Here is a 12,018-nt window from a genome sequence, read left to right on the forward strand (position 1 = left end):
TTTGTGTCTTTTTTTTTATTGTGTCTTTTTCTGGTCATTTTGTGTCTTTTTAAAATAATTTTGTGTCTTTTTTTAACAATTTTGTGTCTTTTTTGGTCATTCTGTATCTTTGTATTGTAATTTTGTGTCTTTTTTTTGCCATCTTGTGTCTTTTTTTGGTCATTTTGTGTCTTTTTTTTAGTAATTAAAAGGCACTTTACTTATTCTGCCTTTACTTTGACTCTGTACTGAATGACATGCACATAGAGCGGGACGCTGGGACTTTTTCAAACCTCATGGGTCTCAAACTCGCGGCCCGTGGTCCAATCGCGGCCTTATTTGAAATATTGCTAACGCCGTATAATTTATTGCAGGAAAAATGGGAGATTGACATGGTTATGGACATATATTTGAATAATATTAATGATAATTTAAATAAAAATCATATTTTAACTGTCAATTATTTTTTTACCTTATATGGTAAAATTCTTATTGACTGCAGGGTTCTAATTTATTATTATTCCATCGCCTTGATGTTGTTATTCTAGAATGGACAGCATTCTGAACCCTTTAGGAGTCTCACATCTGTCAGCTCACTTTTGGAAAGATCTTGGATAAAACAGCCAGATATAGAAGAGCTTTCCAAATATTTTCAGTTATTTAGATAATTATCAAGACCTGCAGACATGTTTTCTTGCTTTTGTAGACGACAGAAGGTATGAACTTAATTTTCTTTTGTCTAAACTGTTGTGTTATGAGATGATTATTACTGAATTTTGACATTATTCATGTTTTTTGATAATTCAATTTAATATTTGTGTGTGAAGCAGCTGATTATGTGTCTGGCATATTTGCTAATGTAGGGTTTTGTATATTTTTAACAGAGAAACTGTCAAGATGACGTGGAAGTTAGAGACGAGCCATGCTCCAGCCCACAAAAAAGGTAAGATAATGACTTCATATTAATATTCTTGTTATTCATTTGTATATATTTTATTGTATATGGTATCATGTATGTTGTTTTTTATCAATTTGTGTGTCTTTTTTTGTGATAATTCTATAAATATTTTCCTAAATGTAAAACTTTTAACCCTCTGGAGTCCATCTATTTTTTGAAAATAAACATGTTTTATTTACAGTAATAACTTTATTTATATATGATTTGTAGACAAGCTGAGAAAGCCAGTTGAAAGTTCAATCATAGGAGCTTTCACAGTGTGACATTTATGTTTCTAGACCATTTTTAAAATGTGAATTTTCTTTCTACAATGAAAACTATTACTATTTTTAATTTATATGACTGTTTTGCAGTTTTATTAGGGCCACGGGGCAATTGCACCAAGCACTACTGTTATACTGTGGATTTTTTCTTCTTCCTCTTCCGGACGCAATTTCGTCCCGCTACTAGTCCTACATCTTGAAGAGTTGCAGGACAAATTATACATCAAAACGTGCGGTTTGATTGCGATCGGTGTGCTATACGGAATACGAATTGTTCGCGAAGTAAGTTGCGAAAAACTGCCCAAAATTTTGCATTGGAGATTTTTAAACATCTACCTTTCCGGCATAATTTCAGCTAGAGACTCCATTTAAACTTTAAACAGTAGACACAAGTCTTGTGTATCGGTGTATTAATCCACGTTTCGATAGGTCATAGAGTTTTTTATCAATCCCTGTTCAATGACCATGATCATTTTTGGAGAAATTCTGAGATTATAATGGGTGTGTATTGCACGGAATGTTCGTGTCACAGTGTGTGACATCATGACCAGAGTGTAGAGGGAGAGAAAAAATTGTCAAAAAATAAATTTGAAAACTGCGCTCCAGGCCGCAAATTCCACTTTACAGAAATAATTTATACATAGAAACGTAGGAAAATTTGTCTTCTCACTCACAATCCTCTGGTAAAGCTGTCAGAGTTATAGTTTGGGCGTACGACGCACAGATGTGCCACCAACACCACCAACAGCCTCATTGGCTCCCATATTAAAAACGTAGGAAGATTTCTGAAAATTCCTTCCTGCATAGGAAGTTGACAAATTTGAACCAAAATCTCCTGGACTTCAGAGGTTTAAATGTATTATTATCGTGATTATTGTCTCTCCTAAACATTTCCACAAGGATGTCCACTTCTGAAAGACATTGAGAGCATTGTGAACGCAGTACACATTTGACTAATTATCTGGATTTCTTTATCACAGTGTCATTATTGAAAAGGAGCCAAAACAACCCACTGTGGTCCCCGACACCAAAAAGTCCTGGTGGCGTAGGTTGTTCTGTCGTAAGAAGGTATGTTTGTCTTGCAACATAATCACTGACCAAACTGGTGCAGTCATTTGTGTCACTCAGCTGTATTTAACTGGTTTTATGTTTTTTTTTAATACCAAACAAGCAGCAGACTCCTTTGGAAGTTTGTGTCCAGGAGGTTTCACCTGCCCCTGACACCTTCGTCTCAACTGCAGCTGGAGACAAAGATGTCCTTGATACTGCCCTTGATACTCGAGAAGAAACTACTCCAGTCCCCAAGGAAGACACAGACCTGCCACTGTCCACAACACAAAACATGTATGAGAATCTTTTATTGTCTGTTACGATTTAAAATACATTTTATTGCTGTTTCATTCCAAGGTTATTATAGTTAACGGAAACTAACGAAATAACGAAAACTAGAGAGATAACTAGATAACTAACTGAAAACTGTATTTTGTGGTTACAAAACTAACTAAAACTAACTAAAATTATAGTGAAAATGTCCTTAGTTTTCATCTTTGTCAACTTTTTTCATACGTAAACCTTTTTGGTTGATATGAAATCTATTTCATCTATCTGGTTTTATGACTTAAGAAACTTATTGGGGCTGTGATGGATCAGACAAATGGAATAAAGGAAACATTTATTGTGACCTCATTGAATCTGGCACCCAAAAAATACCCCATTACAAAACAACTAACACTAAAACTAAAACTGATAAAAACTAAACTAAAACTAAGCATTTTCCAAAAAATAAAAACTAATTGAAACTAGCAAACTCACTCAAAAAACGAACTAAAACTAACAAAATTGACAACGAAATCAAAACTAAAACTAATGAAAAATCCAAAACTATTATAACCTTGTTTCTTTCATGTTCACCTTCATTGTCCTCATAACTGTGAGTGGACCATGCAGTAGAATAAACATCTTTCTTCCCTTTTATCAGCAGTATCAACACCAGCGAGGAGTCTCAGCATGAAGATGGTGTCCAGGAGGTTTCATCCGCCCCTGAAACTTCAGCCTCAGCTGCAACTGAGGATGAAGAAGAAGACATGGAGTTGTTGTCTTCTTCTATGTGTTTTTTTTCTTTAATCAGCAGAATCAACGCTGACGAGGAGTCCGAGGAAGGAGCTGGTGTTCAGGAGGCTGAAGATGAAGAAGCAGCTAGTGCTAACCCCAGCATCCATTCTGAAGATGGTGAAGCTGTGGAGAAGGCTTCATCCAGCCCTGACATTCTGGTCTCAACTGAGGATAAAGACGTACCAGAAGACACAGACTTGTTGTCTTCTGCCCCAGAAGATAAGTATATGTCTTTTTCTATTTTCAGCAGCATCAACAAGGAGTCCGAGGAAGAAGCTGGTGTTCAGGAGGCTTCACCCACCGCTGATGAAGAAGAAGCAACCAGTGCTAACACCACCATTGAGCCTGATCACGATGAAGCTGTTGAGAAGGCTTCCAGTTGGCTTCGCTGGCTGGTGCCTCGCCGTAAGGTATGTACCACCAAATGTTGCTTATCAAACTGTTATTATGAATCCCAATGCAATTAACAACAAGACAAACCTGGTCTCACAGGAATCTGTGGAATAGCCACTGATTCGCTTGACTCAAAATCCGTGGAATAGCCACTTAATCACTCAAATTTCCGTGAAACTGACACGGATTTCGCTACAATGCAAATTAATGACAGTCATATCCCTATCATAATAACTCACTTTTGACCAAAAAGGCAGTTACTGCCTTTTTGCTTTGTAGGGCAGTGCAGTGGGATCCATAGTAATGCGATCATGTGTTTTATTTGCTCTTATTTGTTGTATTAAACTTTTCTTTTTGTTCTGACAACCAACAGAAACAGAATTTGGAGACAGAACCTCCATCTGAGACAGCAGAGATGGACACAGATTGCACTGAGGCCCAGCCATTTACCATTCACAGTAAAAAACCCAACCCAATAGGTCAGGGTGGGAGTGTAGACGTCGAAACTCTCAACGCCGATTTATATAGAAAAGTGTTCCTTCGGCAGAAGAATTTGTTGCAGGAAAAAACCTCAGCCAGCACAGACGTCATTCCCAGAGAGGAGCTGGTCTGCCTCGGGTAAGAACAGTGCAAAGAGACTCACATAAGACTGAATTCTCATATTTTGTTCATATAAAGTTATTTTAGTTTAACCCATAAGAACCCATGGTGACACCTGTGTATCAAACACTAAAAAAAACCTTCTATAATCTCCAACATACTCAACACCCTGGTGTGGTGGTCATGTGACTTTGACAGGAAGTGACTTCTTAAGCCAACACTTAGTATTTTTTGTGAATGTTTCAAGATTAATCATTGATTTTATTTCAGTTGGTAATGTATTCCAGATTTTACAACCTTTAAGTGAGAGAGCTGACTGTCCAAAAGTGGTTCTTTCTTGTTACTCTAGAAGATGATGGGTTAAGTTAGGGTTAGGTTATGTTGAGCTCCAGTCTGACTTTGATCTTGTTGTGTTAAAGGTTCCCCAACCTGGCGCAGACCTGCTACATGAACTCCACCCTGCAAGGCCTCCTGACGCTGAGACCTTTTGTTCACGACGTCATCAAGCAGAAGAAGGTGTGGATGTCTCACCCCGGATCTAAAGTCATCAGGTACAGCACCTCCTCACACACTCTCACTCTTTAGTTTTAGTTTAGTTTAGTTTCTAGCTTTGCAGGTCATCATTATGTAACAATAACTAATGAAGTATATCTTGTTGTTTTTTCAGACGGTTTGTAGATGTGGGACACAGCCACTTTAACAGCAACAAGAGAGAGGCAAAAAGTGTCCTGGCTGCTTTTAAAGACGCTGTCGCTGAGTTTAACTCAGAGTTTAAGGACCATCAGCAGAAAGTAAGTGAAATTACCTCTCTGAAAAGACAGGACACAATTTATACATTTTACATTCTCATGTACTCATTAATACACAACACTACACCAGAATAACCTGACTGAGAATGTACACACACAGTATTTCTCTCAGACTTTTAACATGCGCGCACACAGTGGAGCCACAGGTGGCTAGTTAGCTTAGCTACTGCTACTCGACAATGCTACACCAGCGACACACATGAAATCATACTATCACATAAATACCCCTTTTTTTTTTTATTTAAAGCACAGCACCACAATTATCTTTATTGAACGACTTCTACACTTTTAAAATGTCCATCTTCCATCTTTAATTGTTTTTCTTTGTTTCTGTGCAGGATGCCCATGAGTTCCTCAGCTCCTTGTTGAATCAGATGAAGTCTCTGAACTTTGACCTGCAGGAATCAGCAATTAACATGGGCTTCAAATACACCTGCCCTGTTGATGCTCACATCACCTTCCAGATGTTGAGCACCAGGACCTGCAAAGGGTATGAACACACAGCCACACTTATATTCCCAGTGCATTTTTTCTTCTTCAAGGAAAGGTTTTGGAAGAAAACCTCTCAACCAAAGTGTATAATCTGTGCTATATTTTCATTTCAATTGTCTCTTTATTCTATAGATGCGGTAAACAATCCAAGAGGGAGGAGGACTACATCAACCTGTCCCTAGACCTGGTGCATGGCGGCTCAGTAAACCAGTGTCTAAAGGACTACCTTAAAGTAAGCAAGACACCCATTCAGTCATCCATCCATCATCTGCTCATTTACTCAGATTTAAAGTGACTGGTCACTTAAATGTGATCTTGTGATTGTGTGTGATCCTGTCATCCAACTCTGGTTTTTATTCTAGTGGGACTCAATTTTATTCGTGTCTTGTGTGTTTAGCGTGAAAATTTTGGTCATTTTGTGTCTTTTTTTAGTAATGTTGTGTCTTCTGTGGGGTTTTTTGGTCATTTTGTGTCTTTTTTTAGTCATTTTGTGTCTTTTTTTTAGTAATGCTGTGTCTTCTGTGGGGTTTTTGGGTCATTTTGTGTCTTTTTTTGTGATTTTATGTCTTTTTTTAGTAATGTTGTGTCTTCTGTGGGGGTTTTAGGTCATTTTGTGTCTTTTCTTAGTCATTTTGTGTCTATTTTTAGTAATGCTGTGTGCTCTGTGGGGTTTTTTTGGTCATTTTGTGTCTTTTTTTAGTCATTTTGTGTCTTTTTTTTTAGCAATAATGTGTCTTCTGTGGGGTTTTTGGGTCATTTTGTGTCTTTTTTTTAGTCATTTTGTGTCTTTGTGTCTTTTCTTAGCCATTTTGTGTCTCTTTTTAGTAATGCTGTGTGCTCTGTGGGGTTTTTTGGTAATTTTGTGTCTTTTTTTAGTCATTTTGTGTCTTTTTTAGTAATGCTGTGTCTTCTGTGGGGTTTTTTAGTCATTTAGTGTCTTTTTTTGGTCATTTTGTGTCTTTTATTGTGTCTTTTTTTACTTATTTTGTGTCTTTTTTTAATAATTTTGTGTCTTTGTGTCTTTTTTTTGGTCATTTTGTGTCACATAAAATGTGATATTGAATCCTTTTTTTACTTTCAAAACACTATCATGCTCAATAAAGAATTTTAAATGTTGCAAATGTGAACAAAGGTTGCAAATATAACATTTTAAATGTGTTATGTCCCCCTGCAGTTGGACCAGTTGGAGTATCGGTGTGAGTGTGGTGCAGAGCAGTCAACGCAGCGGCCATCCTTCTTGACCCTGCCAAAGTGAGTATTACCGTCCACCATAGACATCTTATATATTATTATATATCATTTTAAAACATCTTCAAATGAATACACAACAGGCAAAGCAGTTTCACTTTCTCTTGTCTTCATCTATCAGTGTGTGATCTGACCCCTTTCCCTCCATCTCTTCCTCTCCCTTTGTCAACAGTGTACTGATCCTGCAGCTGAAGAGATTCAGCTTCACCAAAACCTACGACCTGGTGAAGGTGCAGAGCCCGGTTGTTTTATCAAGAGAGCTGGTGGTGAATCCAGAATCTAGCGTTGCCGAACAGGTAAGACTACTAAGAAGGTTTTTTTTAGAAAAAACAGGGAGAAATCATCCTTTAAAATGTACAGTCCCTGTAGTCAAAGTGTCTGCATGTGTGGCTAATCGTTGGTATCTCTTTGTTTTTTTTCTAGACAACAACTCGCTACTCTCTTGTGAGCATCGTCAGCCATTTAGGATCCACAGCCAACTCTGGTAAGTGTTTGGTTGCAAACACACATTAGTCTAGACGGAATTGTCCAAATCGTCTAGACCAGTAGTTCTCAACCTTTTTGAGTCGCGACCCCCAATTTAACATGCATGTTGTCCGTGACCCCTGCTCACTCAACACAATCTCACACACACAGTTCAGATCACCCAAAAAAGAAACAAAATGACCAAAAAAGACAAAAAATGACCACAAAATGATAAAAAAACACACACAAAATGACCTAAAAAGACACAAAATGACCAAAAAAAGAAACAAAATGACCAAAATAGACACAAATTGACTACAAAATGATCAAAAAAGACACAAAATGACCTAAAAAGACACAAAATGACCAAAAAAAGAAACAAAATGACCAAAAAAGACAAAAATTTACCACAAAATGATCAAAAAAGACACAAAATGACCTAAAAAGACACAAAATGACCAAAAAGAAGACACAAAATGACCAAAAAAAGAAACAAAATGACCAAAATAGATGCAAATTGACTACAAAATGATCAAAAAAGACACAAAATGACCTAAAAAGACACAAAATGACCAAAAAGAAGACACAAAATGGCCCAAAAAAGAAACAAAATGACCAAAATAGACGCATATTGACTACAAAATGATCAAAAAAGACACAAAATGACGTAAAAAGACACAAAATGACCAAAAAAGACACACAATGACCAAAAAAAGAAACAAAATGACCAAAAAAAGACGCAAAATGACCAAAAAAGACACACAATGACCAAAAAAAGACACAAAATGACCAAAAAAAGACATTAAGTGACCAAAAAGAATAAAACACATTAACACACACTGACTTCCAAAATGATTTGGCGACCCCCAGAAATCATCTCGCGACCCCAATTGGGGTCCCGACCCCAAGGTTGAGAATAGCTGGTCTAGACTACATGTTGAAAATTAGTCAAATTTGATCATTTACAAATCGACTTCCCCTCCAGCTGTATAAAAACGTGTCCCCTCCTCTTCTCTCAGGACATTATATTTGTGACGGAGCCTACAGACCGGGAGATAATAAAGACCGATGGCTAACTTACAACGACAAACACGTCAGTGAGACGACCGGCGCGTCTGTCTGCCACAATCGCCAACAAACAGCCTACCTCCTGTTCTACGTGAAGCAGGTAAGGCAACAGCTCTTCTCTATGGACAGAAATATGTGTCTTTCTGAAGAAGCTGATAGACACACACACTAGGGTTGTCAAAAGTAATCGGTACTCAAAAAAGTATCGATACTAAACGTTGTATCCGGATACGATACTCATTTTCAAAAATATCGATACCCCCCAAACTTTCGTTTCAAACTGACCTATTACTGATGTTATCGTAGCATTAATGTTAGTGTTTGTGTTATTATTAGCCATTAGCCGCAGCTAGCAATTAAAGGCTGACGTCACTTCCTGCTACTTATGTCGTTTGTGAGTAAAATGGGCGGTTTTAGCAATGTTTGAAAGAAACTGATAACTTTAGTTAGCTAGCTAGATAGCTGGCTAACATTTTCATATTTTTTCTGTTGCTTAGATAATACCAAAGAGCTGCTTTTGGAACACCAAAAAAACTAAAATCAGCCATTCTGGCTAATTTATTAACTTTAACCCATTTAATTACACCATATTTCTTAGTTATAAGGCTCTGAAAATGTAATTAATGATGTATCAATGTATTTCAAGCAAATATTGAAACAATAAAGGGTCTCAATGAATTATGTGCAGAATATATATGTATATATATATGGCACCCTCACTTGAAGTGGCCCTCAGTACAGCAACATGCATTTGAGCATGAAATCTTAAAAGTGCAGTGTAAAAATTCACAACATTACTTCTTGCAATTAATGTTGGTCTGCCGTTATTGTACTGGGAAAAAATGGAAAAAACCAGATAGACACACACACTAGGGTTGTCAAAAGTAATCGGTACTCAAAAAAGTATCGATACTAAAACGTTGTATCCGGATACGATTCTCATTTTCAAAAGTATCGATACCGCCCAAACTTTCGTTTCAAACTGATCTGTTACTGATGTTATCGTAGCATTAATGTTAGCTGTGTTATTATTAGCCATTAGCCGCAGCTAGCAATTAAAGGCTGATGTCACGTTAATGATTATAAACAACGTAAATAAATAAATAAATAAATCAGGCACGTAGTATGCCCATATTACGTTAATTGACACAGTGTCAGTATACATAAGCATAGAGTTAATAAGTTTATATCAATGTTGGTGACTGAAAAGTGTTATTTTCTGAATGAAGCAGAGAAAAGTCGACTTATCAAGCTTGACTAATATTGTGCACAGCATACAACCTCAAAATATTGTTCTAATTGTTATTGTTTATTGTATTTTTTTTTTCTGCACAACCTCAGACCTGAAGCTTGGTATCATAGTTGCAGTTTCTTTTTGCACAACTGTTTTTTATTATAAATATTTAACCTGTGGTTCTGTTCATTTTTACATGTTGCATTTTTCTTCTTAATAATTTTGGGGTCTTTCTTTTTATCCTGGTGGTATCGGAAATGTAATCGAGTATCGAATATTTTCCTGAGTATCGGTATCCAATTGAAAATTTTAGTATTGTGACAACCCTAACACACACACACACACACACACACACACACACATTCACGACCACAGAGGAGATAAATGAGCAACATGGTATTAATGAAATGTGTGTTTTTTTGTCTTCTCAGCAGTAGAAAAGAATCATCGTTGGAGGACCAAAATTCAAACAGTGTTTTGTATATTTTATATATTTTTTTTTTCTCTTTTACATATTTGTGTTTATTTGGTATATAGTTTTATGTATATATATATATATATATATATATATATATATATATATATATATATATATATATATATATATATATACATATATATATTTTTATATGTGTATATTTATATGTTTGTTCTTCTCTGTCTCTCTCTTGAGGTAAGTATTGTTTTTTTAGCTATTGTTGTTGTTTTCTCATGTCATTTAATGCTTTTATTTTATTGTTCTCTCTCTCTCCCCCCATCTCCCCTCTCACATTCTCTCTACGTATTTTTCTCTATTGATCTGTTGCTCTCCCTGAGGTTTCTCCTCGTTTTTATCACCTGTTAAAGGGTTTTTTGAGGAGTTTTTCCTGGTCCACTGTGAGGGTCAAAAGACAGAAGGTTTTGTACTCTGCACAGTCTGGAAAAAAAGTTTCTTTCTTTCTTTCTTTCTTTCTTTCTTTCTTTCTTTCTTTCTTTCTTTCTTTCTCTCTTTCTTTGAGGTTTCTCCTCTTTTTTATCACCTGTTAAAGGGTTTTTTGAGGAGTTTTTCCTGGTCCACTGTGACGTCAAAGGGCAGAAGGTGTTGTACTCTGCACAGTCTGGAAAAAAAAGTTTCTTTCTTTCTTTCTTTCTCTCTTTCTTTGAGGTTTCTCCTCGTTTTTATCACCTGTTAAAGGGTTTTTTTGAGGAGTTTTTCCTGGTCCACTGTGACGTCAAAGGACAGAAGGTGTTGTACTCTGCACAGTCTGGAAAAAAAAGTTTCTTTCTTTCTTTCTTTCTTTCTTCTGTTTCTTTCTTTCTTTCTTTCTCTCTTTCTTTGAGGTTTCTCCTCTTTTTTATCACCCATTAAAGGGTTTTTTGAGGAGTTTTTCCTGGTCCACTGTGAGGGTCAAAAGACAGAAGGTTTTGTACTCTGCACAGTCTGGAAAAAAAGTTTCTTTCTTTCTTTCTTTCTTTCTTTCTTTCTTTCTTTCTTTCTTTCTTTCTTTCTCTCTTTCTTTGAGGTTTCTCCTCGTTTTTATCACCTGTTAAAGGGTTTTTTGAGGAGTTTTTCCTGGTCCACTGTGACGTCAAAGGACAGAAGGTGTTGTACTCTGCACAGTCTGGAAAAAAAAGTTTCTTTCTTTCTTTCTTTCTTCTGTTTCTTTCTTTCTTTCTTTCTTTCTTTCTTTGAGGTTTCTCCTCTTTTTTATCACCCGTTAAAGGGTTTTTTGAGGAGTTTTTCCTGGTCCACTGTGAGGGTCAAAAGACAGAAGGTTTTGTACTCTGCACAGTCTGGAAAAAAAGTTTCTTTCTTTCTTTCTTTCTTTCTTTCTTTCAAAAACGAGATCCATTGCACATCTGTCCATCCTGTGAGGGATCCCTCTTCTAGTGCTCTCCCTGAGGTTTCTCCTCTTTTTTATCACCCGTTAAAGGGTTTTTTGAGGAGTTTTTCCTGGTCCACTGTGAGGGTCAAAAGACAGAAGGTGTCTGTAAAAACATGTGTTTCCATCAAGCCAATTTCATGCAAATCATCTAAATTCGCATTGAAAACTGTTGGTACATGGGAACACCACTGTTCTTCTTGTTCCTTTCTTTCTTTCTTTCTTTCTTTCTTTCTTTCCTTCAGTCTTTCTTTCCTTCATTCTTTCTTTCTCTCAAACAACATCCAAAAAAATTTGTGAAAAAATAAAACTATAGATATAACAACTATGGATTTTAATAATTTAATTAATAGAAGTTAGCTAATTTAAAATATTTTGCTAAAAGTAATGGATAAACAGTTGAACTGATTAGCTAAAAGTAACTGATAAACAGTTGAAATGGTTACCTAAAACTATCAGATAAACAGTTGAAATGGTTAGCTAAAACTATCAGATAAACAGTTGAAATGGTTAGCTAAAACTATCAGATAAACAG

General features: G+C 36.2%; 1 protein-coding gene across 1 annotated transcript; it reads left to right on the forward strand.

Annotated features, from left to right (window-relative positions):
* Nucleotides 1-582: 582 nt before the first annotated feature.
* On the forward strand, nt 583-10,118 carry LOC131986166 (uncharacterized). Its single transcript, XM_059350994.1, has 15 exons — nt 583-695; nt 864-922; nt 2,181-2,268; nt 2,375-2,544; nt 3,179-3,722; nt 4,079-4,323; nt 4,725-4,856; nt 4,973-5,096; nt 5,453-5,604; nt 5,739-5,838; nt 6,781-6,857; nt 7,027-7,150; nt 7,278-7,338; nt 8,339-8,487; nt 10,053-10,118. The coding sequence occupies exons 1-15, from the start codon at nt 666-668 to the stop codon at nt 10,056-10,058; spliced, it is 2,061 nt and encodes a 686-aa protein (XP_059206977.1). The 5' UTR covers nt 583-665; the 3' UTR covers nt 10,059-10,118.
* Nucleotides 10,119-12,018: the final 1,900 nt, after the last annotated feature.

Source organism: Centropristis striata, chromosome 15 (genome assembly GCF_030273125.1).
Source record: "Centropristis striata isolate RG_2023a ecotype Rhode Island chromosome 15, C.striata_1.0, whole genome shotgun sequence".
NCBI lineage: Eukaryota > Metazoa > Chordata > Actinopteri > Perciformes > Serranidae > Centropristis > Centropristis striata.

Coding starts and splice junctions, on each gene's coding strand:
- LOC131986166 (XM_059350994.1), top strand. CDS start 666: ATGTTTTCTTGCTTTTGTAGACGACAGAAG. Junction 5,605..5,738: donor AGCACCAGGACCTGCAAAGG/GTATGAACACAC, acceptor TTTATTCTATAG/ATGCGGTAAACAATCCAAGA. Junction 7,339..8,338: donor AGGATCCACAGCCAACTCTG/GTAAGTGTTTGG, acceptor CTCTTCTCTCAG/GACATTATATTTGTGACGGA.